Source organism: Centropristis striata, chromosome 8 (assembly GCF_030273125.1).
Source record: "Centropristis striata isolate RG_2023a ecotype Rhode Island chromosome 8, C.striata_1.0, whole genome shotgun sequence".
NCBI classification, from domain to species: domain Eukaryota; kingdom Metazoa; phylum Chordata; class Actinopteri; order Perciformes; family Serranidae; genus Centropristis; species Centropristis striata.
In genome coordinates, this window is record NC_081524.1 from 15315494 (window position 1) to 15342831 (window position 27338).

General features: G+C 36.2%; 2 protein-coding genes across 4 annotated transcripts in view; both read right to left on the reverse strand.

Moving 5' to 3' along the window:
* Positions 1-16326, reverse strand: part of LOC131976640 (tubulin polymerization-promoting protein) — a 25775-nt gene extending 9449 nt beyond the window's left edge. The window contains exons 1-3 of one of the 3 annotated variants that reach the window (XM_059339761.1): positions 16140-16326; positions 5011-5091; positions 3003-3341 (exon numbers count right to left, since the gene is read on the reverse strand). In XM_059339761.1, the coding sequence (XP_059195744.1) occupies positions 3003-3341; positions 5011-5024 (353 nt within the window). In that variant the 5' untranslated portion in view covers positions 5025-5091; positions 16140-16326. Of the gene's footprint in view, positions 1-3002; positions 3342-5010; positions 5092-6282; positions 6500-15430; positions 15450-16139 lie in introns of those variants that run through there. The other 2 variants (XM_059339762.1, XM_059339760.1) reach the window with 2 other exon arrangements.
* Positions 16327-18375: 2049 nt separating this feature from the next.
* zdhhc11 (zinc finger DHHC-type containing 11) lies at positions 18376-27020 on the reverse strand. Its single transcript, XM_059339759.1, has 11 exons — positions 26744-27020; positions 24683-24901; positions 24044-24222; positions 23499-23600; positions 22528-22652; positions 22267-22422; positions 22068-22180; positions 21927-21976; positions 21778-21841; positions 20854-20932; positions 18376-20570 (listed from the first exon to the last, which is right to left on the reverse strand). The coding sequence occupies exons 2-11, from the start codon at positions 24899-24901 to the stop codon at positions 20431-20433; spliced, it is 1227 nt and encodes a 408-aa protein (XP_059195742.1). The 5' UTR covers positions 26744-27020; the 3' UTR covers positions 18376-20430.
* Between the last annotated feature and the right edge of the window lie 318 nt (positions 27021-27338).

The following is a 27338-nucleotide window of genomic DNA, read 5'->3' on the forward strand; positions in this document are numbered from 1 at the left end:
TGATATTCTCCCTCCTGAAGCGAGACTTGATGATAAGTGGCTTCAAGCCATACTCTTCTATTCTGGTGCTGTCTAGCAGAATAATCTTTATTCATAACATTCAGCCAGGATAAAAACAGATTCAAAGCTGCTTTGTGTATGAATGAGGATCCCCAAAATAATCATGTGCAAAAAAAAAAGCCATACAAAGCCACAGTGTAAAAGCCCTGTCCTGTCCTACTCCTGCTTTATTCTGTAAAATACTACTACTAATACTAAAATACAACTGAATGTACACTACCGGTCAAAAGTTTTAGGACACCCCAATTTTTCCAGTTTTTTATTGAAATTCAAGCAGTTCAAGTCAAATGAACAGCTTGAAAGGGTACAAAGGTAAGTGGTGAACTGCCAGAGGTAAATAAAAAAAAGTAAGCTTAACCAAAACTGAAAAATAATGTACATTTCAGAATTATACAAGTAGGCCTTTTTCAGGGAACAAGAAATGGGTTAACAACTTAACTCTATGGAGTCTTGGGCTATTTTGTCCATTTTTGAATTCTTTTCATGTCTTTGTAAGTCATGTTGTGTCTTTTTTTGGTCATTTTGTTTCTTTTTTTAGTCATTTTGTGTCTTTTTTTGGTCATTTTGTGTGTTTTTTTGGTCATTTTGTTTCTTTTTTCAGTCATTTTGTGTCTTTTTTTAGTCATTTTGTGTCTATTGGTGTCTTTTTTGTCATTTTGTGTCTTTTTTTTAGTCATTTTGTGTCTATTGGTGTCTTTTTTTGTCATTTTGTGTCTTTTTTTTAGTCATTTTGTGTCTTTTTTTAGTCCTTTAGTCCAACATAAAATGTGATTTTGAATCTTTTTTTTTACTTTCAAAACACTATCATGCTCAATAAAGAATTTTAAATGTTGCAAATGTGCATTAATTTCAGAGTATACTGAGACATTAAACTGCATCATTTTCAATTAAATTCTGGAAAAGTTGGTGTGTTCTAAAACTTTTGACCAGTAGTGTACCTCTCTGCATTTGACTAATACTGTAACAATACTTCTACACTCATCTGTCAATGTGTTATCAGCTCAAATACACAAAGCACCCTTGGTCAACATGAGCACAGCTCTATAGATGAAAAGTTTTTCTTCTTTGGTGAAATAATATCGAGGTCACAGCTTATTATTAGACTCGACTTCACTTAAATCCTGCAGTAAAAGGATGAATCAGTGTGGCCTGAGGAGATCCAGGCTGAGCCATCCTGGCCTCTTGCTCCTGCTGCTTCTGATGGACAGCAGAGACAATATAAGAAACAAAGTCACACTGTAAAAAATAATCTGTTTAATTTACGGTAAAATTCCGGCAGCTGTGGTTGCCAGAACTTCACCGTAAAAATTACAGTGAGTGGGTTTTCCACTGTAAATTTAATCAGCAAAAACTGTAATTTAGACTGAATATTCCTGTTATTTTTAGGGTAATTGTGTCATTCATTCACACATCATGGAATATCTCCATAAATTTTGCGTGAAAATGTTATATTTTTACAGCAAAACTGTGTGTTTCTTCCAGTCGATGACAGAAAAAAGTAAAAGTTTTATGCTATTCTTTGATTTACGGTAATTAAAAGTGTCTAGTGTCTATTTACGCCCTATTTCTGATGTATTTGACAGCTTTTTACTGTTATTTCTACAAACATTTTTTACAGTGCATCTTCCAAAACACTGCCTGAAAACATGAAATTCAATAGCTGCAAAAATATGTGCCGTCCAGTTGTCTCTCACTGATTTCAGTTTGAAAACATTGTTTTGCTTCATGTTTCATTGAAACTGTTGGCAGGTGTTATTAATAAGTTTGGTGTTTGTTTTCTTGACTGTATGCCAAAGACGATGACATTTATTTTAATTCTCTGAACATTTTCCGTCAGTGCAGACCAATTTTCCTCTCCACTTCTGTGTTCTTAACAACCACAATTTTTATTTTTAGTTATTTTATTTTTATTTAACCTATATTTAACCAGGGAATATCCCATTGAGATTAAGAACCTCTTTTTCTTTAAGGGAGCCCTGGCCAAGAGGCAGCAAACACAGAATACAGTTACATATTTACATAACATACAGACCTTAAACACGTCATGAGAAACAAGTGCATGTTATGGAATTGGCCTCAATAACTCTTAGTTTAGATTTAAAAGTGCTCAAAGAAACAAATTCAGTTAATTTCCATTCTTTCTGGAGCATATTCCAGCATAAGGTGCAGAGTAAACAAATGCTCTTTTACCCAACTCTGTAGAGCAGAAGGGACAGAAAGCAACAATGTTTGCACCACTGTGGTGGCCTTTGGGATATGCTGATCTGGGTGACTAACCCACTACACTGCAAAAAAGCCAACTTGTATTTTTTGGCCTAAAACAGTGATTTAAGTTGGTAAAACTTGGAAATATAAATGATTGACATTTAGGGCAATAATGTAAGTTAGCACAACAAAGGAAGCCAGTTGTCTGCTCAAAAACAAGTTGGTGAGTTGTTGTTACTTATATCTTTAAGTTGGGGTTCACAACAAGGGACAATAATTCTGATAACTCTTATTTCTTTGCTGTGAAATTTGGTCATTAGCGAAAGCTAGCGGCTAACTGATGCTAGCGGCTAACTGATGCTAGCGGCTAACTGATGCTAGCGGCGCTGCTTGTTACAGCTACAAGAGTAGCCATTAGCGTATTGTGGTTGCAACATTAGCTGACATTCATAGCGGCTTTACAATCGTGCCAGAGAAATTCAGAGTTGAGCAAACTCAAAAACAAAACTTTATATTTAGTTTAATTGCCCAACTTAAAATTGTATCGAAATTTGTTGCCTTGAAATTTTGAGTTCACCCAACTTTTCTTTTTTTTGCAGTGTAGTCATCTCAGCAGCAACATAGCACTATGTAGTAAAAGAATCCTGTAGTGGCATGCCAGTTAAAAGACTAAGCTGGCTTTGGAAAACGTTTAGACAATGAAAGATAGCTCAGGGTGACAATATTTCCTTTCTTACTTGACTTTGCTGAAGACGATGTCTACGTCAGTGAGGGTGATGCTCTTGCCGTCGATCACTCCGCAGTCCTTGCAGAGCTTGGACCAGTTCTTGCCGTGCATTTCCTTGCCGGTAGCACGAGTGTCTCCGTGGATGGCGAAGCGGCGAAACGACTCCTCCAGAGCGGTCAGCTCCACTGGAGTGGACGAGCCCATGCCTCCATCACTGGTCCCATTCGACTCAGTGGAAAGTCTCTTGGACAGGCGGTCTTTAGACTGTTCGCTGTGCGGCCGTAAAGAGACTGAGCCCACGTTAGGAGGATGCTTGGCTGTCTGGACTTTAAAGTCTTCTATGTTGTCTCTGAGGGGGGAAAAAGACAACATCACCTGATCGATCATCAATGTGGTGTAAGAAGTGGCTGTTTTTCAGTTGAGGTGATATAATGCAGCTATTCTCAACCTTGGGGTCGGGACCCCAATTGGGGTCGCGAGATGATTTCTGGGGGTCGCCAAATCATTTTGGAAGTCAGCGTGTGTTAATGTGTTTTAGTCTTTTTGGTCACTTAATGTCTTTTTTTGGTCATTTTGTGTCTTTTTAGGTCATTTTGTGTCTTTTTAGGTCATTTTGTGTCTTTTTTTGATCATTTTGTTTCTTTTTAGGTCATTTTGTGTCTTTTTTGGTCATTTTGTTTCTTTTTTTGTCATTTTGTGTCTTTTTTTGGTCATTTTGTTTCTTTTTTTGGTCATTTTGTGTCTTTTTAGGTCATTTTGTGTCTTTTTTTGATAATTTTATGGTCAATTTGTGTCTTTTTTGGTCGTTTTGTTTCCTTTTTTTAGGTCATTTTGTTTCTTTTTTGGGTGATCTGAACTGTGCGTGTGAGATTGTGTTCAGTGAGTGGGGGTCACGGACAACATGCATGTTAAATTGGGGGTCGCGACTCAAAAAGGTTGAGAACTACTGATATAATGGATAATGTTGAAAATGCACTAAAGCCACTGTTGGAACTGAATATTCAGAATTCAAGAAGTGCTACTGGCTAGGGGTGTGCCATATCGCATCGTTCACGATAATATCGGTATTTTTTTATTCATGGTTAAAAAAAAAAAAGCATATCGTGATATTGGCAACATTCCTACTTCTTGATGTAGTGGTTAAAGTTGTTTTAATCACAAAAAGCTACTTAGTCTCTGTCACTAAACACATGCAGCTTTCAAAATAAGAGCACAGTGTGTTAACAGAATCCACCACAGAACTTACAAGAAGACTGTCAAAATAAGATGCCTTAAATAAAACATACAAGAACCTTTATTTTCCTTTACAAAATGTCATTAAAATATGCCCCCGGAACCCCTAAATGGTTATTTTTATTATTTGCTCATACTCGAGCCAAGAGTAAAAAAAACCTCATATTTTCTTATTACTTATCTTTTTAAGTATTTCGTAATATCGTCAAGAATATCGTTATCGCAAAAATAGCCTGAAATATCGTGATATTCTTTTAGGGCCATATCGCCCAGCCCTACTACTGGCTGTACATCAAGTAACAATGTTGGATCATTCTTACCAAGATTTACAGGAAAAGTTAATGGGGTTGATTAAAATCAACCAATACAATAGAAAATTATAATCACAGCCTATGCACCAGGGAGGAAGAAGGGTATTTTTGTTGGCAGAAGAACATGTTATATAACCCTGTTCTGCAGGATTTGTTACAGCTCTTCTGCAGAAAACGGTGTGTCATGCCTTAAGGTCAAGACACGGCTTGCTAATTTGTCTTTGGCCGTCCCTTGTTGGAAGATACTTCTGTGTTACAGGCACAATTAGACTCTAAAGGTGTGTTTCTGTGCTCACATTGTCTGTGAATGGGCAGATGTCTTGCATGTTCTGGCATAGAAGTGAAAGATATAAACAGATCACTGTGGAATTCAAAAGGGGAACAAATCAAGAACCAAGACAGCAGATGGATTTTTGACCTAACTAACACACAAAATGAGAAGTGAAGGCTCGCAACACGACTTCAGAAACTTACTTTGGGTCTGCCATGCTTGTGAAGGAGTTTGGTTCCTTCTGTGCAGTGCTCGGATTAGCTGACTTTTGTTTTCTCTTTGTGCTGTGGAAAAGATGAGACTGGGGGTGAATACTGTGAGAGGATGTGTCCGTACACACAGCACATGGGTGGAAGGGATCATGAAGAAAAGAATAAAATTAAAGCAATTAACACACACAACAAAAAGTACTCATGCTTTAAGTGCACCCCAATAAAGACACACTTATTTATGACATAATGTCTAATCCAGTCTGACACACACAGCTACATTTAAGGAACAAATAGCTTCAGAGTGGGGTGAATAATAACCACAGCTTCAGAAGGAACAAGATCAAAATCCTTGTCATTATCAGAAACACCAAACTGCTTCCAGATAACATCTGCATGTTACTTATTGTTTGTTTTGACACATCGTAAAAGGTTGGATCTGCATGCTGAGCAATGACTTCATTTCCCTCTCCAACTTGAGATGATTTCATTCAGTCTGAGTTAAAGGATTCCTCTCTAAACACATCATCGCCCTGACTTGCATGTCTTTGTAGCGTGCAGCAGCATTTCACCTTCTATAATCAGCCTCACACTCGAACCACAACTGAAGTGCTTTTAAGGTCACATTGCCATACAAAAACTCTCTTCTATTTCTATAAAGAACATGAAACCCATAGCTATACACTACTGGTCAAAAGTTTTAGAACACCCCAATTTTTCCAGTTTTTTATTGAAATTCAAGCAGTTCAAGTCAAATGAACAGCTTGAAAGGGTCCAAAGGTAAGTGGTGAACTGCAAGAGGTAAATAAAAAAAGGTAAGCTTAACCAAAACTGAAAAATAATGTACATTTCAGAATTATACAAGTAGGCCTTTTTCAGGGAACAAGAAATGGGTTAACAACTTAACTCTATGGAGTCTTGGGCTATTTTGTCCATTTTTGAATTATTTGCATATCTTTGTAAGTCATTTTGTGTCTTTTTTGGTCATTTTGTGTCTTTTTTTAGTCATTTTGTGTCTATTGGTGTCTTTTTTTGTCATTTTGTGTCTTTTTTTAGTCCTTTAGTCCAACATAAAATGTGATTTTGAATCTTTTTTTTACTTTCAAAACACTATCATGCTCAATAAAGAATTTGAAATGTTGCAAATGTGCATTAATTTCAGAGTACACTGAGACATTAAACTGCATAATTTTCAATTAAATTCTGGAAAAGTTGGTGTGTTCTAAAACTTTTGGCCTGTACTGTATATTGTTAGCAGTTGCTCACCTTTCAGCTGTTCCCATACTCAGCTCAGCATCCTTACAGAAAGTGTGTTGCCATAGCAAAGTACACCCCAAAGAAGTCTATAAAACCAGTAGTTGCTTCAGTTTGAACACGATTTTTAAAAAAAATAACAGGATGCAAAGCGGTGAGAGATGCCGTGTCCCTGCAGACCAAACTGTCTGCTCCAACTAGCAAAGTTTCAAGCAAGTGGCCCAATAAAGTGCTTCCACTCACCCCCACGGTTTTGTTGCCTCGACCCCGTGGCCAACAATCACAAACGTGGCCTTGCTGAGTACAGTAGACACTTAAATGGGTACAAAGGTTCCAAGATTGACACTACATAAAGCCATTATAACCAGCATGTCAATTCATAGGGAGAAAAAGAAGAGATTATTAATGTCTATGAATAATGGCATTCAGAGCTCCAGACACTGGGAACCCATTGTCCACAGCTAGTGGCTTCTCTGTCTGACCCATGGTCATTTCTTCACATACACACACATGGTGACATCGCAGACTACCACTATTGATGGTTCGTGGTCATATGTCATCGAGGACTCAGGCCAAGACAATCCAGACAGTTATTGAGGTTGTCGAAGCCTCAATGTTTTATTTCTCAAGTAATTATACCACAGATAAAGTACACATGTGTAAATTACACTGTAAAAAATGTTTGTAAAAATTACAGTAAAACACTGTCAATTTGCATCAGAAATAGGGCGTAAAATTAAAAATGTAATATCACCGTAGTAGATGCTTGTAATTACCGTAAATCAAGGAATAATGCAAAACTTTTAGACTGTAGAAAACATAGTTTTTTCATGTAAAATTAATGGAGAAATACCATAATGAGGTTGTTGAAGCCTCAATGTTTTATTTCTCAAGTAATTATACCACCGATAAAGTACACATGTGTAAATTACAGTTGTTTTAAGATACACTGTAAAAACAAACCTGTTGTTTTTACGGTAAAAAACCGGCAGCTGTGGTTGCCAGAACTTTACCGCAATAAATACGGAGCAACTTTTTGTAATATTACGGTAAAATTGTATTAGCACTGTTGATTTCCCATTTAAGATTGCCATTTTAATCCATATTTTAGCGTTAAAATAAAAAGTTTTTCCATCAAAAGAAATGCTGCTCTGCCATATGATTGACAAGAAACACTTTATAAATGCCAGATTTTACCATTAAATATTACAGTATATTTCTGTTGGAGATATGGTGTTTAGTACATTTAACAGTGAAAAATAGTATTTTTTACAAAAAATAAATGCAAAAATGACGGCTTGTATATATATTACAGTATATTTTTTGTACGACAAACATGGTGCCAGTGTATTTTACAGTAGAGTAATGTATTTTTTTTTTTTATGTAAAAAATACTGTTTTGGCTGATATATACATTTACAGTGTTTCATTGTTACTGAAACTGAATTAATCCATTTATCATTTTTGTCTTTTACTGTCATGTTTTAGCAGTTTTTCACCGTAAAATCTACAGACATTTTTTACAGTGTAAGTAATGCTACCTAGGACAGTTGCACCGGTGGACAAATGTCATGTTCAAAACAGAATATTTGCATAGTTGAAGAACGAGACTCATTGTTTGCAGATGGATTAGATGTAGAAGAATGAACTGCATATTAAAACATTAATTTTAATGAAATATTATCAAATTTTAGTAATATTTGTCACTGGGAACACAAAAATTGAGCGTCACGTCAACCACCCACATGTAAAATATATTTATCCAATCCCAATCCAATCCCCCTTTATTTGTTTCGCACATTTAAACAACACAAACGTCTCCAAAGTGCTGTACATAAAATCAACAATAAAACAAACAATTCCATATACCAATCAGCAATAAATAATAAGTGTATAAATCGAAAATGATGCCATAAATAAAACAATACAATCAAACAGATAAACATAGTAAAATAAAATAAAAGACGTAGTTAAAAGTAGTAAAATAAATAAAATAAATAAAAGACACAGAGGACCACAAAACTCACGCAGTGTTAAAAAGCCAAGGAATAAAAATGGGTCTTGAGACGAGACTTAAAACTATTTCCTTTGTATCAGAAAAAACTATAAACTATACATATCTGAAAGAAAGAGTTCAGTTGTTAATGAAAATTCTAAATCCATTTGCTTTACTAATCCACATCATTATACTGTGAGGTATTAAGAAGCCTCAAAAGCTGCAGCCTTTACTAAACAATATGACAAATCAGAGGATAACTGCCATTATATAGCCTTTCTTGGAAAATGAAGGAGTTTTTTCTGATACAAGGGAAAGTCTGATATATTTGTATATCATAACAGTATCTATCAGTATCGATGTATATGTTGTCTGATTTGAAAACTTTTAAAACAGAATGTATGATGCAGAAAACGATGCTTGAGGTTACAGTAAGGTGTAGGACTGCTTCTGATGATGGTGATGTAGTTGACAATGCAGTACTTTGTCTGTACAATGTGTAATACACTGCAAAAAAAGAAAAGTTGGGTGAACTCAAAATTTCAAGGCAACAAACTTCGATAAAATTTTAAGTTGGACAATTAAACTAAATATTTTAAGTTTTGTTTTTGAGTTTGCTCAACTCTGAATTCAGATTTTTGTCAACTCAACTGTAAGTTGTACTAACTTATAATTTTACATTGTAATAACTTTTAATCCTTACTTCTGCTAACTTCTGCAATGTGCTGAATTGGCACGATTGTAACGCCGCTATGAAATGTCAACTAATGTTGCGACTAAAATTTTGAGTTAGCATTGATACGCTAATGGCTACTCTTGTAGCTGTAACAAGCAGCGCCGCTAGCATCAGTTAGCCGCTAGCATCAGTTAGCCACTAGCATCAGTTAGCCGCTAGCTTTCGCTAATGACCAAATTTCACCGCTTTCCTGCATTTCACAACAAAGAAATAAGAGTTATCAGAACTATTGTCCCTTGTTGTGAACCCCAACTTAAAGATATAAGTAACAACAACTCACCAACTTGTTTTTGAGCAGACAACTGGCTTCCTTTGTTGTGCTAACTTACATTATTGCCCTAAATGTCAATAATTTATATTTCCAAGTTTTACCAACTTAAATCACTGTTTTAGGCCAAAAAATACAAGTTGGCTTTTTTGCAGTGTAGTGCATAATGATGTTAAGTATTCTTTAAGATAGTTATTTGTTTAGGAAAGCAGTTTCTGAGTACCTTTTTAAGTGTTGTAACTGCAAAATTGGTGCACAATCCACAAAGAAAAAATCTTTTTCATTCCGGCTCAAAAATGTATTATATTTGTCACCTTATCCGTTGCTTTCTTTTTCTTCTAAATGCTGATTTAGTCTATACAATGTTGACTAACAGTCTGAGTCTTTCTTTCTCCAAAGAGATATTCAATTTTAGATAAAATAAAACATAGAAGCAGCAAATTGTCACATTTGAGAGGAAAAAGCCAAGGACTATTTGGCATTTATGCATGATAAAAGACTTAAAGAGGCGATGTCTAATTTCTGGCAAAAATCTGGCGATATCTTATATATTGCACCTTTTAAGTGATTAACTGATTGTTGGCTAATCATTTTCTGTTATTGGATTAATCAATTCAGCAACTGTATCAAATGCCATCACACTGTACAATAACAAATAATAGACTGGTTCATTACATACTGTCGCTATGCACTTAATGTGTTTTTAATGCACACTGTTCATTGCACCTTATTTGTTTCATAGCACCAACATTTTTATTTTTATACTGTATATTCATATTTATTCTGCACTGGAATTCTGTTCTACTCCTTAATACATAGTCCTTCTTTAGACACTTTATTTTTTATTGTATTTTATTGTATTTTTATATTTTATTGCTTGAAGTATGCCTAGGTTGTTCTTTTTATTTAATTGTGTTGTTATTGTCTCTGTGTGTAATGCTGCTGCTACACTGTAATTTCCCAGCTTGGGAATCAATCAATCAATCAATCAATCAATCAATCTATCTATCTATCTATCTATCTATCTATCTATCTATCTATCTATCTATCTATCTATCTATCTATCTATCTATCTATCTATCTAAATGTTTCAGCTCTTATTACATCACATTCACTTTAGATTATCACAAACATTGATTTTAATCAAGTAGTTTAAGTTCTATTTTATGCTTATGTGGGGGATTATTGCAATTATACAGCAATGCAAAGGAAGGAAATTATGTCATGAGAACTAATCATAACCTACATTAGATGGAAACACACAGCAGAGTGAAATCTGCTTGTTATTTCCATGTGCTGCACATACTGAGGTTCCATCATTATCAACTTTACTTTCAGTGGGGAGCCACATCCTTTCAACTAGCTACTTGCTGAGTGTCTTCCTTTGTGCTTCAATGACTGCAGCAAAATCAATGTGAAACAAAGGAATCTTTTCACTCTCCTCCTCCGAATTGTAGTCAGTAGCTTCAAGTGTCCAAGTCCTCAGTACAACGAGCCTCCTCACACCACATCATGTTCAATACGTGAGAGAGAGGTCATTAACACAGTTCAGCGGCTCGCAGTAGAACACAAACTGAGATGAAAGGAGATGTAGTGCTCTGGCAGTGCATTTTAATAGTATCCTTAGTAACTGTATAGACAGTACACTGTAACAGATTGCTGTAAGAAAACAGCCAAATTGTGGCAGTAGCATACTGTTTTCCATTAAAAAGGTAATTTACTGTAGAAAACAATGCATTCTGGGCAATATTTGTAGGTAGCTTGCCGTTTCCCACAAAATATATGATATATATATATATATGTACACTACCAGTCAAAAGTTTTAGAACACCCCAATTTTTTTTTAAGTGGTGAACTGCCAGAGGTAAATAAAAAAAGGTAAGCTTAACCAAAACTGAAAAATAATGTACATTTCAGAATTATACAAGTAGGCCTTTTTCAGGGAACAAGAAATGGGTTAACAACTTAACTCTATGGAGTCTTGGGCTATTTTGTCCATTTTTTAATTCTTTACATGTCTTTGTAAGTCATTTTGTGTCTTTTTTGGTCATTTTGTGTCTTTTTTTGGTCATTTTGTGTCTTTTTTTTAGTCCTTTAGTCCAACATAAAATGTGATTTTGAATCTTTTTTTTACTTTCAAAACACTATCATGCTCAATAAAGAATTTTAAATGTTGCAAATGTGCATTAATTTCAGAGTACACTGAGACATTAAACTGCATCATTTTCAATTAAATTCTGGAAAAGTTGGTGTGTTCTAAAACTTTTGACCAGCAGTGTATATATATATATATATATGATATTCTCTAAGTCTCTTCTTGTCAACATTCTTAATGGCTGTATTTTACTTACTAGCTAACTCATTCAGTATATAAATGCTCTATTTACAAAAATAACTGCATTGTATACTGCAACAATATTGCAACTAGCTTCAGCACTACACTGTGTTTTAGTCTACTGTAAAAAACAATGAAATGCAGGATTTTACTGTAATTCAGAATGTGTTTTTATCACAGTAACATACTATAAAGTAGATAACAGTAGAGGAACTGTAAAATTAACAGTAGAATACTGGCAACCCTGCTGCCAGTATTTTACTGTTAATTTACAAGACAATTGTTTACAGTGTAGGTGTAGAGATGATTTGGTGCAGAGAAGCTGTACTTTACCAAAAGGATATTTTTGTTTAAATAATTAAGACCAATACAACAATCCTTGTAAAGCGGTTATGTCCTGTGCATTTTTTCTGCCCCACTTTCCCACATACAAACGAGAAGCCATTTGGTTAAGGGCAGCTCTCCAGAGACAAATCTGTGACTGGATGACAGCATGCTTACATACACTCGCCTTCTGGCAATACACTGCACAGATGAGTGCTTTAACCATAAATTGACCCATTTTGAACTACGTCTATTCATAGCAACAAAACGCAGCCATGGCTAGAACATTCTATTCATTCTCCAGGGAGGAGATCAGCCGGTAGACAACATACAGGCCCAGATACCAAAAAACAGAATTTGGGCTTTTAACTGTTAGTTTGGCAGATGGTGTTGAACTCACAAAATGATGACACTGTTGTTAGAGTGTGTGCGTGTGAGAGGGGAGAGTTTTACAGAGGCCTACCACTCTGTTATGCCATCATGGTGAGGAGGCGTTCAGAGGGATCCCATCTGCTTTCTATCTGCATCAGTGTCCTTTCCAGGCAGCTGCTCAGGAATATGTTGGTGTCAGTCCATCAAAATGTAAAGCAGGGAGCATCGTTTCTACCCTGAAGCCCCCCAGTGAGCTCAACACTGATCTCCATCTATACTACACTACACCATGTCTGCTGGCTTCCTGATGCAGATACTAGTGACTACTTCTCTGTGCCATACCTTCACTGTTACCCTAAAACTATTAGAAAACATCAGTGGGCCATAAAGCAGCAATTCATAGTCAATTAATTGGTTGCAACATGCAACCTCAATGCTATAACCCACACTGCTCCTTTAATTGATAAAGATGCACAAGGCACACATTAGATAGATAGATAGATAGATAGATAGATAGATAGATAGATAGATAGATAGATAGATAGATAGATAGATGGTAATAATTAAACTGGTGATATGATATGATGGCAACAATGCTATAGTGACTAGACGGTATATAATAATAATAATAGTACAGTATATAATATATATAATATAATATGTAATAATAGATAATAAACAATATAAAAATAAAAATAAAAATATAAATAAAGTAATTACAAGTAAGATAATATAATATATAATAATAATAGTAATAATAATAATAATAAATAAGGCCGGTAAGGCCGGTATAATAATAATAGTAGTATATTACAGTATATAGTAATAATAGTAATGGCAGCAACAGTATATATAATAATAATAATAATAGTAATAATATTAATAACATAGCAAAGTGATTAGCCTCTGTATGAGATGCACAGGGCTTTCAGTTAACTTGATGTCAACCCAATCACAGCAGTATTAGACACTTAGAGCAAGTGCTCCAGGGGTCAGGTGACATAGAATAAAGAACAAAGAACAGACATGACTTTCACCATGGACAACACTACTCATGTACCAAAAGTCCATGTTGACTGATTTACGTGAACTCTTAAGTAACATAAGCTACTAGACTTTTGGCTTGACTTTTCTCCAAAGCATGAACTTTTCCTAAATCTAACCAAGTTATTTTGGTGCCTAAACATAACCAAGAAATTTTCTTTATTCTCACAACATTAACCACGACCATGACCAAACAGCGACTTCAGTGGAGGATCATAGTGAAAAAGTTCAAAAATGAAACTTAATTTAAAGCAAAAAATGCAAAAAAAAGACGATTATTTATTGTACTTTTGTGTTAAAAAAGTGACACGAGGGTTCCTGACCAAGCGTTTACATGTAACGAGCTGTGAATGAAGTATCTAATCTAATAAAGGCAAAAATATATGACTAGCAAAAGAACTAGTCTTTGATTTACGATGTGTGTATTACGCAGAATGGTCCTCAACAAATGCCTACTAATTCATGTTTGAGTAACGTTTAATAAGATATACAGTGCCCAGCCATTTTGTAAGAATTACACAATATATTTGTGACATCTTTTAATAGAAACTAATGGCTTTGGGGCCAAGTGCAACAGACAGCATGTTGGAAAAGTTGGAAAACTGTGATAATAGACAAGCGCTTTGTTGGTTTTGAAGGATTTAATGACATTAAGAGAAATATAGGAGCTCTATCCTTCAACATGGGCTCAACATTGTTTCAGGATTGCACCATCTGACACAACTAAATACAACCTCTTAACCATTTCCCAGTTTGGCCACAACTCCCCACCCTCACTCTCCCCCCAAAGACACAAAGACAGAGGGGGCATGACATCAGCATGCTGCAGCCTGGCTCTGAGGTCACCACCACGCTGTCTCTGTCAGTCTTCGCCTCCCTAAACCCTTTAACTGCTCTGTGAGTCAAACATCTTGGCAAGCATTGTGCAGTAGAAAAACAAGATGTTTGAAACAAGCTGCAGCGGTTATTGTTGGCAGCAGCAGCGAGCCAAATAGAGGTATAAGGCAGTGTAAAGACAACCCGGGGGTCCTTATGCAACCCCACATTTGTGGGGAATACATGATGCCAGAGACAGCAGAAGTGTCCCTGACACGGCTCAGATGGAGAGAGGCCTGGTGAGCCAGCAGCAAATGATCTCAGAGCCCAGTTCAAGATTTCTGGAAGCCAGACGGTGTTGTATAATGTCTCATTTAATTCATTACGATAACTCATTTTAACCCATAAGAACCCAGAGCCAGTAATCCTTAAAAAGGAAAATGATGGGGGATATACCATAGACCAAGTGGTTTTTATGATATTTCTTATTTTTAAATGAATAAACTAGACACATTTTCTGCTAACAGAAACACAAATTTGCCTTTTTCTTTGCATCTCCACCACATATATCAAAAGTGTGACTATAATAGTGCTGTTAGACAACAAATTCCATTTCAGATTTGTTTTTAAGTAACAAAATAATAATAATAAATCGAGAATAAATAAATCTAAATAACACTGCCTTATTGGACGTCTTCTCAACAAGCTACTGTAGCTGTAGAACACTAAAAAACACACTTATGTACCTGAGAAAACATCCATGAACATTACTAGAACATTTAAAATGTTTGTGACACCCATGTCACCGTGGGTTCTTATGGGTTAAAGTCTTTATAATGTCAGTGAAATGTCATCTAGTGTTTCTGTTACAACAACCTCTTCTCCAGCAGCCATAAAAGCTGAAAGATGAAACGCACTGAAACACAACTATTCCCTATAATGTTAAGGTCAACAGAAAAAAAAAAAAAAGAATTGTTCCTTTGGCTTTGTGATTTAAAGAAAATGCTGTGGGGCTACAACACTTCATTTTGCCCTAAAGCACTCCCTCTGTTTTGTAAACCTGACCTGAATTTGAGTCATCACTAACAAAATAGAGTAATTTACACTCTGAGGTTAATTGTTTGTGACAGAACCCGAAGGCTCTTGGACCAATGCAATGAAACCTACAACAGAGAAATCTGGGACAAACTCAGTGACTGTGTCTTCTTCTCATGCATACCTAATCCAACCTATGGGGATTCAACCACAGATAACTACAATACATCTTACCTTCATTAGGTATACTACAGTCTTTGCCCTCCAGTTACTCTTTCTTTAAATAAATACACTTAAGACCTAAATTAAGTATCAGGAAGCTAATAAAAGCACATACATTTCCCCCCTAATGCATAATTATGTAACTACCTACATGCAACCCAACAGCTTGGCATGAAGGCTGCAGCCACAGGACAAATGCATTGTCAATCATCTTTTCTGACCAATAACGGTGCTTATTGAAGAAGTCTTCATTCCTACTCTCACTCTCACTGAGCCGCGTTCAAAAGATAAACAGAGGCGGGGAAGATTCGTGTTTATGTTAGTGGACATGGCTGCAGCGTGTCTGAGAGAAACATGTTACATAAACTTGCAAATGCCAGATTCACACAGGGTCCACGTGATCAGTTTGTTATTGTCAGACCCTAGATGCACGCCTGCCAATACAGAATAAGGCATTACAGGTAAATACCCTTTGAAAATTTGACTCAAGAATGGGCACAACATGCTGCCACACGTCCTTACAGCTTTAAATACACCTTGTGCTGCAGAATGAGTCCACAGGAAGCATGCAGCGACATGAAAACAAAACAAAAAACACCTTCAGATGAATTTGTGTGGGCTGGCAGTCATCAAATTTTCCATTTTTCATATTGTGAAAACATGCACTCTGAGTCAAAACAAGCAACAATTCAATAATGATGTCAATTTCAGTTCTAATTACCTGCTGATGTAATCCTCCACTTCGTGTCAAATTCAGAAAACCATAATTGCGCGTCGCGGTGTCTTGCAGTCCCTCTCGCTGTCTGAGCTCAGTTCTGCCCGACGGTTCAGTCCCTCCGAGATGCTGAAGAGAAACCAGCCCTCTGATTGGCTGCCGCCGATTGCGACGAGCTGTTTTCTCGTTTTCTCCTCGCCTCGGTGTTTGAGGCTGTGATGGTGCCACAGTGCTCAGTGGAGCGCTGATAATAAACAAGCGGGTGGAGCTCTGAGCATCTTTTTTTATGCTCTGGGTGGATGTAAACAAAGGATGTGGATGGATTTATATGGAGAGTCATTACTGCTTTATTAATAAATAACCACCATGAGTCATCATGAGCCATAGAGGGAGGGAATCAGGGGCCAATGGTCACATACAGTAGCAATAAACAATCTTTTTTAAACTCCGTGCACCCTGATCCTGGCTGTTGGTGGCCAGAATGATTTAAATAGATAGATAGATAGATAGATAGATAGATAGATGGATAGATAGATAGATAGATAGATAGATAGATAGATAGATAGATAGATAGATAGATAGATAGATAGATAGATAGATAGATAGATAGATAGATAGATAGATAGATAGATAGACTTTATTTATCCCAAGCTGGGAAATTACAGTGTAATTACAGTGTAACTCAGGACTTTATATCATGATCAGAAATTCTATGCAGGCAGAAAGAATGCTTATCTTCCCAAGACTGCCCTCTTAACCCCACTACTCTGATGTCCAGTGGACTAATGTGTTACATAACTAGAAGCCTAATGGTTGGGCATGGGTGGATGTTATGTAACCTCGACCCTTACTGATGGTTTAAATGATATAGTCAGACCAACCGCTCAGATGTTCAGTCCAAAGACAGAGAAAAGAGACAATAACATACATGGCCATGAGCAAAACAAAGGTTCAGATCATGATGAAAACTGCCTGGACTGAGTGAAATCACTTGATGACATAATAGTCTTTCTTAAACTGCTTCAATTGCGCCACACTGTGGTTAAAAGCAGCACTTACTCTTGGACAGTACAATTTTGAGATCCTTGAGAAAAAATATTTTATCATCTTTATAAAATAAAGCCAAGACTCCCAAAAGTATACCTCAATTGTCCAGACACATTATTCACACAGCTGACTTTATAATGCTTCCTACAGGTCAATCAATTGGCATTAATATTCCAATAATTTATATAAAATATAACTCTGAGTGGGGACAGCTTGCATAATCAGTATGTTTACTTTAATACTTTTAAGAAGATTTATTGCCAATACTCAGTGGTGGAAGAAGTATTCAGATCCTTTACTTAAGTAAAAGTATTAATACCACATTTTGAAATTACTCTACTACAATTAAAAGTCCTGCATTCAAAAACATACTTAAGTAAAAGTACAAAAGTACCAGCATCAAAATGTACTTAAAGTAAAAGTACTTTTTATGCAGAATGGACCCACTTAGATATATTCTAAATATATAAAAAGATAATAACCAAAATCATTATCAAGAAAACCATGGAAAAGGTCTAGACATCAGCTCCTAAATTAAACTCTTATTAGTTATTTTTGTTGTTATCATTATATTTGTCCAAACAAATGTACCTTTAGTTGAACCAGACATTAAATAGAACAAGAAATTAAAGAAAACAAGTGTTGTCTTATATTTTTTTCCATGACTGTATGTTATTAGATTTTTTGTATTGATGCATTTATGTAAGAAGTGTTTTAATTTTGTAAAGATAGGGCTCATTTTAACTACTTATCATACTACTTATCACTGTAATGAAGTTTAATTTAAAAAAATGTATAACTTTTAATGTATCATGTTTTTATGTTAAATCTCAACCTTAAAAGTAACTAAAGCTGTCAGCTAAATGTACTGGAGTAAAAAGTACACTATTTACCTCAAAATATAGTGGGTTAAAATGATAAAGTTACATAAAATGGAAATACACAAGTAAAGTACAAGTACCTCAAAATTGTACTTAAGTACAGTACTTGAGTAAATGTACTTAGTTACATTGCCAATACTCATGTACATTAACTTGAGTACGTTTTTGAATGCAGGATTTTTTACCTGTAACTTTGTTATGTTGCTACTTTTACTAAAGTAAAATATTTGTTATTCTTCAAATCCTGAACTTTCAAACCTATTCAGCTGCCCAATAAAACTTCTCATCTTCCCCTGGCCCAGAACAACTATTGCTGTTTTGTTTTGTCACATTGCTTAGTTCTTCCAACACATTTTCAGTGGCAGAATGAACTCCTCGTACAGTTTTCTCATCTCATTCCTGTGCCTTCAAGGTCTACTTATTGTGTCTGCATATATATTTCTCTGTAGACACAACCATATGATCTGATAAGCAGTCAGGAAATCCATTTCTTTTCTCATTCCTGAAAGCATATTTTTAGGTGACAAATACTGCACTTAATGAGGCCTTTTGCATTGATTTGTGCAGTGGTATTTTTTTGTATGGCTAAAATGTATATATATATTTAAAATACATGAAGGACACAGGGCTTTATTCGTATTTCCCCACTTACTAAGATCCTATGCAATGCTTTGAATGTAACCCAACAATAGTCTCAGCTGTGGCAATCTGTTGCTGATAAGTGTTCAAGTGTTGCTGGTAAACCCAATAATAAGATAATTACAGTATACAACTTAGAATATAGTCTAGTCGTAATTTCTAAAACTCAGACTCAACTCAGACCCCCAAGTATACATGTTTACTCTTGGAAAAAATATTTTGAGCATGACTTTATCAAACGATTGGATTTGTTCTTTTTGCAAATGAGCGCATATTTGACGAGATATGGCCTCATTTGCATATGTAAACATTAAAATACAAAAAACATGCAATAGGTTTTTTTCTCCTCTTAACATAAGTAATCAACTGAGAAAGTTTCATGGTGATATCTATTATTTAATTTTTTTACCCTATTCACCTGTGGTGTCTTGACTTTATTGTCTTATTATGCTAATTATGCAAATTGCCCGAAGTGCAACTTTTAGCAACCAAGTTAAATTCCATCCATTAGGCCTATAGATGACATTTCTGCAATAAAACTTTAGGATACTCAACATTTCTGGGTTTACTATTGGGCCTATGGGGATTAGGACTAGACTAATATAGACAGAAACTAGTAGAAGGTAGGAGTTGGTTGGACTTTGACTGTCTACAGTGCCACTGTGTGGTCAGGTAGGTAAAATAAGAAAATAATGGAGCAAACATTAAAATGTACATTTATATTCTTTAGTATCAAATCTAGGTAACAGTTGCTGAGCACGGCCAGCTTTGTGAAATCAACAGTTAATAAAAACAACAATAGTGAGCCAAAGTGTTGTTCCTTTTTCAAGCTCCTGCACTGTAAAAAATAATCTGTTTAATTTACGGTAAAATACCGGCAGCTGTGGTTGCCAGAACTTCACCGTAAAAATTACAGTGAGTGGGTTTTCCACTGTAAATTTAAATGTAAATATCGGAAAAAACTGTAATTTAGACTGAATATTCCTGTTATTTTTAGGGTAATTGTGTCATTCATTCACACATCATAGAATATCTCCATAAATTTTGCATGAAAATGTTATATTTTTACAGCAAAACTGTGTGTTTCTTCCAGTCGATGACAGAAAAAAGTAAAAGTTTTATGCTATTCTTTGATTTACGGTAATTAAAAATGTCTAGTGTCTATTTACGCCCTATTTCTGATGTATTTGACAGTGTTTTACTGTTATTTCTACAAACATTTTTTACAGTGTGTGCTCCACTACCTCAGACAGACAGTGGATTTTACCATGTAAGGCTCTCTCCCCTTTGGCCATCAGATAAAATAACACAATGCTAAAAGTTACTGTCAGTACGGTACTTGATACCCATTTGGCTCAGAATATGAAGAGTAAACTTCAGTTTAATGTTTCAGCCTTTCAGGGAGATGCCAAAATACATCCATCTATCTCTAGCTAGTGGAGCAGAGGCTGACCTGGAAGTGGGGCTGGACTTTGGCTCTCTATACAAGTCAGTGAGATAAAACAATGCTTTAAATAATTCAACCGTCATCATAAAAACACAGATAAAAAGGGAACAAAACACAATGACAGGTACACAGTTATACAGACTGCATATTAAGTCACTTTTCAATGATGCGTATCAAACTGTAGTGTCCAGTTCAAGACGCTGGCTTGGTTTTGCATGGCGTAGTTTTATGATGTGTGACTTCATAATAAATAAATCCTTAAAGCAGCAAATCCCAATGCAGACTAAGTATCATCTGGAGTCATAACGGAGCTGCCCAGAGGATCCTGCACTCCAGGGACACGGGAAACAGACTTCACACCGGCACTCTGAGCCTCTTCCATGTCAGGATTCCAGTTTTTGATGTCGCTCATAGACATTTCCCCTTTCAGACACAGGAAACAAGAAGAGAAAAGTGTTATTTACAAACGGCATGGGCTAATGTTCTTTGGTAATACTTATAATCTGAAAAAAAATCCCATAATCTGTCTGAACAGTCCACCAATCCTCTTAAAAATAATGTGATCTGTTTTTAGGCTGGCGTTTGTGGTGTGTTTATTTGTTTAAATTGTTTACTTTTCTAATATTTCTGCTCTTCTGTCTTTGTAAAATTAGGTAAATACAAGGAAATATTTTTTTTAAAGGGATAAATGCAGTGGATTACTTACTTGCTGTGTTCTCTGTGGGAGTTTCAGTGCCATAATGGAAACCATTGTCCTTCTCTGTTGATTTCTTAAAGTTCTCCAACTAGAAAAAAAACACAGATTTTTTGATGCAGTATTATATGGAAGCACATTTCTGCCATTGTGATGAAGAAATAGATCCTGTCAGTCATTATGAGAACCTTTCACAAAAATGATGAGAAAAGTTCTCCAGATAATATCTTAGTATCAAACCTCAGAAATGGCAGAAAGATGCTTTCACAGTATAACCAGTGGCGGTTCTACACAGGGGCCTCCAGGGGCCACTGCCCCTGCTGTGGCCCCTGTGTCACATTAATAATAAAATGATAAATTTATAACGATGAACAATGGAACAATTCTAACCTTTTTTTTGTTCAAACAATATCTCATTGTACACAGAAGGAACCCAGAATGTGTACATTGTATAATAGTTTAACTCTATAGAGTCTTTTGTCCATTTTTGAATCCTTTTCATGTCTTTGTAAGTCATTTTGTGTCTTTTTTGGTCATTTGTGTCTTTTTTGTGTATTTTTTGAGTAATTTTGTGTCCGCTGTTGTCTTTTTTTAGTTATTTTGTGTCTTTTTTGTCATTGGTGTCATTTATGTGTCTTTTTTGTGTCTGTTTTAGTTATTTTGTGTCTTTTTATGGTCATTTTGTGTCTTTTTTGGGCATTTTTATGTCTTCTGTGGGTTTTTTTTTTGTTATTCTGTCTTCTCATTTTGTGTCTTTTTTGGTCATTTTGTGTCTTTTTCAAGGCATTCAAAGATTTTGAATACTTAAATATCATCTTTGCCATTGTTAATGTGCCCCTCTGATTAAACACTGGCCCCTCCTTGGCCCCCACAGTAAAACTGGTCTAGAACCACCACTGAGTATAACCCATGTGATGCATAAGTAGACGTGCTTACCTCAGTGCATATGGACTCAGAGAGTCGGCTTGTGAGTGGGCCTCTGTTGTCAAATTTACAGGAACTACAGGAAAACCAGACTGCTGTTACTTATCTACAAAATGAGCTTTGGTGAAAGTATAACCATAACTTAAAGGAACTTGTTTTACCCTGAACTCTGTGATAAGGTCGGCTCACAGTCGATTGAGCTCTCTTGATTCTTTACAAAAGGAAAAACAAAACAAAACATTTTTACACACATGACAGAAGAAAGCAGTGACTGACGGTGAGAGGCAAGAATCAGCTCTCACCTGTGGGGCCTTGTTAATGTTTTTTGAATCTTGTGGATTTCCTGCTTCAATGTTTCTGGCTTCTTTCTGCCGCTGCATCTTCACATAATCGTACGTGCTTATGCCTTTATAAACTGAAAAGCCAATGAGAGAACGGTGAGGATGCATGACAGGATGAGAGGAAAAGAGCTCTAAAAGCGTCCTGAAGATTGTGACTCACAGAGGTATAAGTGGAAACCCAGCAGATGGCCGAGCAGCAGCAGGCAAGTGATGCTCAGCATGGCTGTTACGAAAGCCAGTATAAGGAGACCAGCTGAACTGGTCTTTATGGGTGCTAGGGGTAAAAACACCAGCCAGGTACCGTTCCCAAGGATACCTGTAAACACAGAAACAGCTTTTAATGATGTGGGGGTGAACTGTCCCTTTAAAATAAATGTGATCACAGCTGTTTTGATGGAAGCTCATTATTATGGTGACTCACTGTCAAACTGTGGGGCGGTCCGTAAACTGCTAGGATCCAGGTAATGCTGAATAAATATAAACAAGAGGACAACAACCAGCAGGAATACACCTACTGTTGCAGAGAGCAGGGCAGCAAAGAACCACCTGAAGGCAACACACAACACTTGATATTAGTTTATAAAGCACTTGATATTTAACCCATAAGAACACTTTAAATCTTCTATAATCTCCCATATTCAACTTTATGCTTCACCTTAACTCATTAAATCCCTAAGAGACGTAAACTGTGTGACTGGAAACAGAAATATTTACAGAAACACCTCATATTTATTGTATATAAATTGTTCTTTTACTTTTTTTTTTACTTTTGATACTGTGTGCTTTTCAACCTGTTTGCTGCTGGAAACTCAATTTCCCTGAGGGAGCCATCCTAAGGGATCAATAAAGTTCTATCTATCTATCTATCTATCTATCTATCTATCTATCTATGTGTAAAAGTAGCTAATTTTAAAAAGCTTATTTTTGTTACTAGGCTCAGTTTAAACCCATTTAACGATTCTAATCCATTAATAGTTCTGTCCTGTGTTGCATTTAACTTGTTCTGACCATATTTCCTGAACAAATTAAAGTCACAATTTTGATAAAGGTTATGGAGATGCAAAATAAAAAGGCAAATTTGTGTCTCTGTAAGCAGAAAATGTATCTAGTTTTTTTTCTATTTTAAAATAAAAAAATATCATAAACATAAATACCATAAACGGCCATTGTAACGTATATATGTCACATCACAGATCTTTGACATTTAGGGGTAGTATTTTTTTTTAAAACATCAGAAATGTGTTCAATATGGTCCACTTATAGAACACATCCTTTAAGGATAACTGGCTCTGGGTTCTTATGGGTAAATTTAAACATTAGCTGTAAAATATATATATATATATATAGATAGATATATATAGATATAGAAAATCAATCAAAAAATTGTCTTACCAATAGTTTCTGCCGCCCACACAAGTGTTCAGCCACTTGCAATGGTGATCAAAGTTTTCCACACACTTGTTGCAGACACTACAGTGTTTTACTTTGGGGCCACTGTGGGGAGATGCATTTCATTAAACACCATTAACAAAGTTTTGCCAAGAGGTATCACCATTCATTTAAACACATTTGTTTTCTCTCATATGTTTTATTTGTTCCTTATTTATGCTGTGTAACAATGTCTGTTGTGTGTTGAGGGTATAGGTTTGGATATTATTTTGGTTTTCTGAATGGTGTGAAAGGGACCCCCCCCCCCGCTTAGGATTGGAAGGTGTCTCGCTTTCTGTAATAAGTTTTTGACTTTGGCAAGCTTGTGTTTCTGTGCATATTATTAGAGCTATTTTGATTTACCCTATGTGAGGGAATATGAGTTGTGGGGGTTGGAGTTTTGTGCATATCCTCTGTAACCTGTTGATTGTGTGTGAAAAAAATATATAATAAAAAAAAACAAAAAAACAACAACAACACACAATCACATTAGGGCATTGTATACGTACACCTTGACATCACATAAATAACAGTGCAGGTCCTGGATGACGTGCGGTTGCTTTGTTCGGTCAAAAAGCGGCATTGGACTGTTATAGCTCTGTTTGGCCCGCACGCTGACATCTGCTGGGTCTATAGTCAGAGCAGCAATATGGGTGAAGAAGTGTATAATAAAAGCTATGCCCGTCAGCTGTGCACAACAAGAGTCAAGGAAAATAACAATAATATGGGAAAAATACTGCAATATGTGATGATATAGTGCAGAATAGAACGTATACATGCACAAGAAACTCCAAACTGCTCCAAACAAGTGGATCTTTTGTTTGAGAAATTAAGTCAGTTGTGAAGAAATCAACTGGCTGAGTGAAGCTTTAGTAAAATGAACCAGTGTTGACATTACGCAGCATTCAACATGTGACAAAAACTCCACTGACTATGTCTATTGGGCTTAATAGAGAGCACAGTAACAGAGAGAGAGTCATGTCTGGTGTGACTGGAGCCCATACACACAGCCAACACAACAACATCCTTGTCTTTTCCTGCAGCCAAAAGAAAACCATAACAGAGTCTAATGTTTGCTCCATATTCAAATGTGAAAGAGCCACTGCTGCACACTTAACAGCAAGGTTTCAGCTGCGTGATAAGGATACAGTATAGACCACATGGTTCCATGGCAGAGGCAGAAGAGGGACGTAGATGCCAAAGCTGACGATGGCGAGGTAGCTGTACACCAGCCAGCCCACCACTTGGAACGCCTGCGGGGGCCACGACCATCCGTTCACCCTGGGGGGCCTGGAGGGGACCAGCTCGTTCTTACTGCTGCCACGCATGGGAGACGTACGTCTCAGCTTCTGATTGAAGCAGTTCATCTACAGAGAGACACACACACAGTCAGTGGAGAAACAGCTTCCTGCAAACATCCATACACACATTACTCATACTATATAGTCTAGACGGATTTCAGAATAAAGGCCTCCTATTAGAAGTGAGGAGCATTTATGGGTACAAGTCAGGAACCGGCCTACCTTACATATCTCAAGGGTGCTGAGCGAAATTTTGAGTTTTTAACCTTCTCATTTGTATCAAATGGCCACCAAATTCCCCATCTTGCTCAGTCATTGGACCATTTCCCCTTAGTATTTTGTAAGTAGACAATCAAAGATGAGGAAATTAAGTTTCTGGATCTATAGTCTAGGGTCAGAGCAAGGATATAGTGGAGGCTCAGTGTCTTTTTTATGCATATATATATATATATATATATATCTGCAAAATACCAACTGGAACATTTAAAAGTGATATTGATTGAATATTTTATGTCGGCCTTATGTCTCATCTTTGATTGCCTACTTACAAAAAAACTAGGGGAAAATAGTCCAACGACCAACGGCCGCCATTTTGATCTGCAAATTAGCTGATATGCAAATTTCGCTTGGGAACCATTATTTTTGGATTCAGCACCCTTGAAATAAGTAAGGTAGGCTGGTTCCCGACTTGTACCCATAAATGCTCCTCACTTTCACTTTTTGGACAATTCTGTCTGGACTAATATGCAGGTCTAGCTCCAGCAGTGTGGCCACATTTGCTGGGGAAATGAGTTAGGAAAATGAGTTAGGTGTAATGATAGTGACTGTTCAGCCATTATGAGACTACACTTAGCTTGGTGTACCAAATACTCTGGCAACTAACCTTTGTTTAACCTAATTGGGTTGGACAAGATATCAGGAATATGAATCAACAGAAGTTAAGACCACAAAATGACAGTTTTATAAGACACAGGGCAGTATAAACTTCATGGAGGAAGGTTTTATGGTGAGGCTGTTTGTATTACATTGCATTTAGTTTTTAGATGACTACAGCAGCACCAGTTTAGGAATAAAGTATTAATGCATATGAATACAAAGATTATATTGTCACATTTGGTGCCATTAAGGTTTGTTATTGCATATGTACATTGTTTGTTTAACTATTCATGTTGAAGCACTCTGTAACCTTTGTCACATCACTTTGTGACCTTTTACAGTACTTTGGCTGTCTAGTTTGTGTATTATTAAAAAAGGGACACAAAAAAACATATTCTTCAGTGCTTTTTATCAATCTAGATAATTTTGTTGTTGTTGTGAGCAGTTTCATGTAGGAACTATTCTAGAAAGAAAATAGTTCCTACATGAAACTGTCCACAACAACAACAACAACAACAACAACTGTGGATTACCTTAAATAAATGGGTCATATTTTCTGGAAGAGACAATGATGTTGTGTTGAAAAGTACTTTGATGTATTGCACCACAGAGGGCTATAGCCTATAGTCCCATTTTTCTGAGAGAAGGCAACTACATGTTCCTGCCAAATACACCAAAAACAAATTAGATTTATATCACACGTGAGACCAAACGTAGGGTTACATAGCCTTCAGAAAAAACAGCTGATCCCGACTAAAAGAACTACATCCCTTTCTTTGTGATCCTTGTAATCACATGTTTGCTCCTGATCTTATGCCACACATAACACTGAGCTACATGTTGATCAAATTACATAAAAGCCTGAATAAAAGCTGTAGCTATAAAAACAAATAATGCCAATTGTTGAATCAATGCATACGAATTAGACAACTGAGTGAAATGTAACGCCATTTGTCACGTAAAGAGGTAACGTTAGCTGATAAAGATAGGATAAAAGCTCTGTAAAAACTTTGTTTACGAAGCATTACTTACTTTTGCAGTTGAAACAAAGCGACCATGAGAATAAAACAAATACTGTTCAAATACAGACGCAGATTTCCACCGCTTGATATCCCATGGTGAGTTTATCAGCCGAGCAAGTGCTTCAGTAAGTAAAATTCACATAATGAACAGAAAACACAACGCAAAAATAATTCAAAGCAGCGATAAAAAAGCTCCTCCGTCCTTGGTTTTGTATCCCCGAAGGACGTGAATCAGAAGTTGAAGTATCAACTCACTCAGCAGGTCGGAGCGGCGCTATGGAAACTGTCCTTCTGCGCATGTGCACTACAGCACTCCTCGAGATGCCCAGTGTTTTATTGTAGCTCTTCACTCTCTGGGTAACTGCGCATGTAGCCTGCACACCAAACTCAGTCTCTGCAGCTCTTTCCCATACTTCTCATACTCTGGAGAATATAGACCCTCAAAAAAAAAAAAAAAAAAAAGCCAGGCCTTCTTCCCCAAGATAGCAAAAGGGAAATGCACACAGATATGCACACATGACACTTCTGCTTTCAAAGACAAAGCACAATTCTTTCACGGCTGATTTTCTTTTAGTTTCTTGTGTAACATTATACTTAAAGTAAAT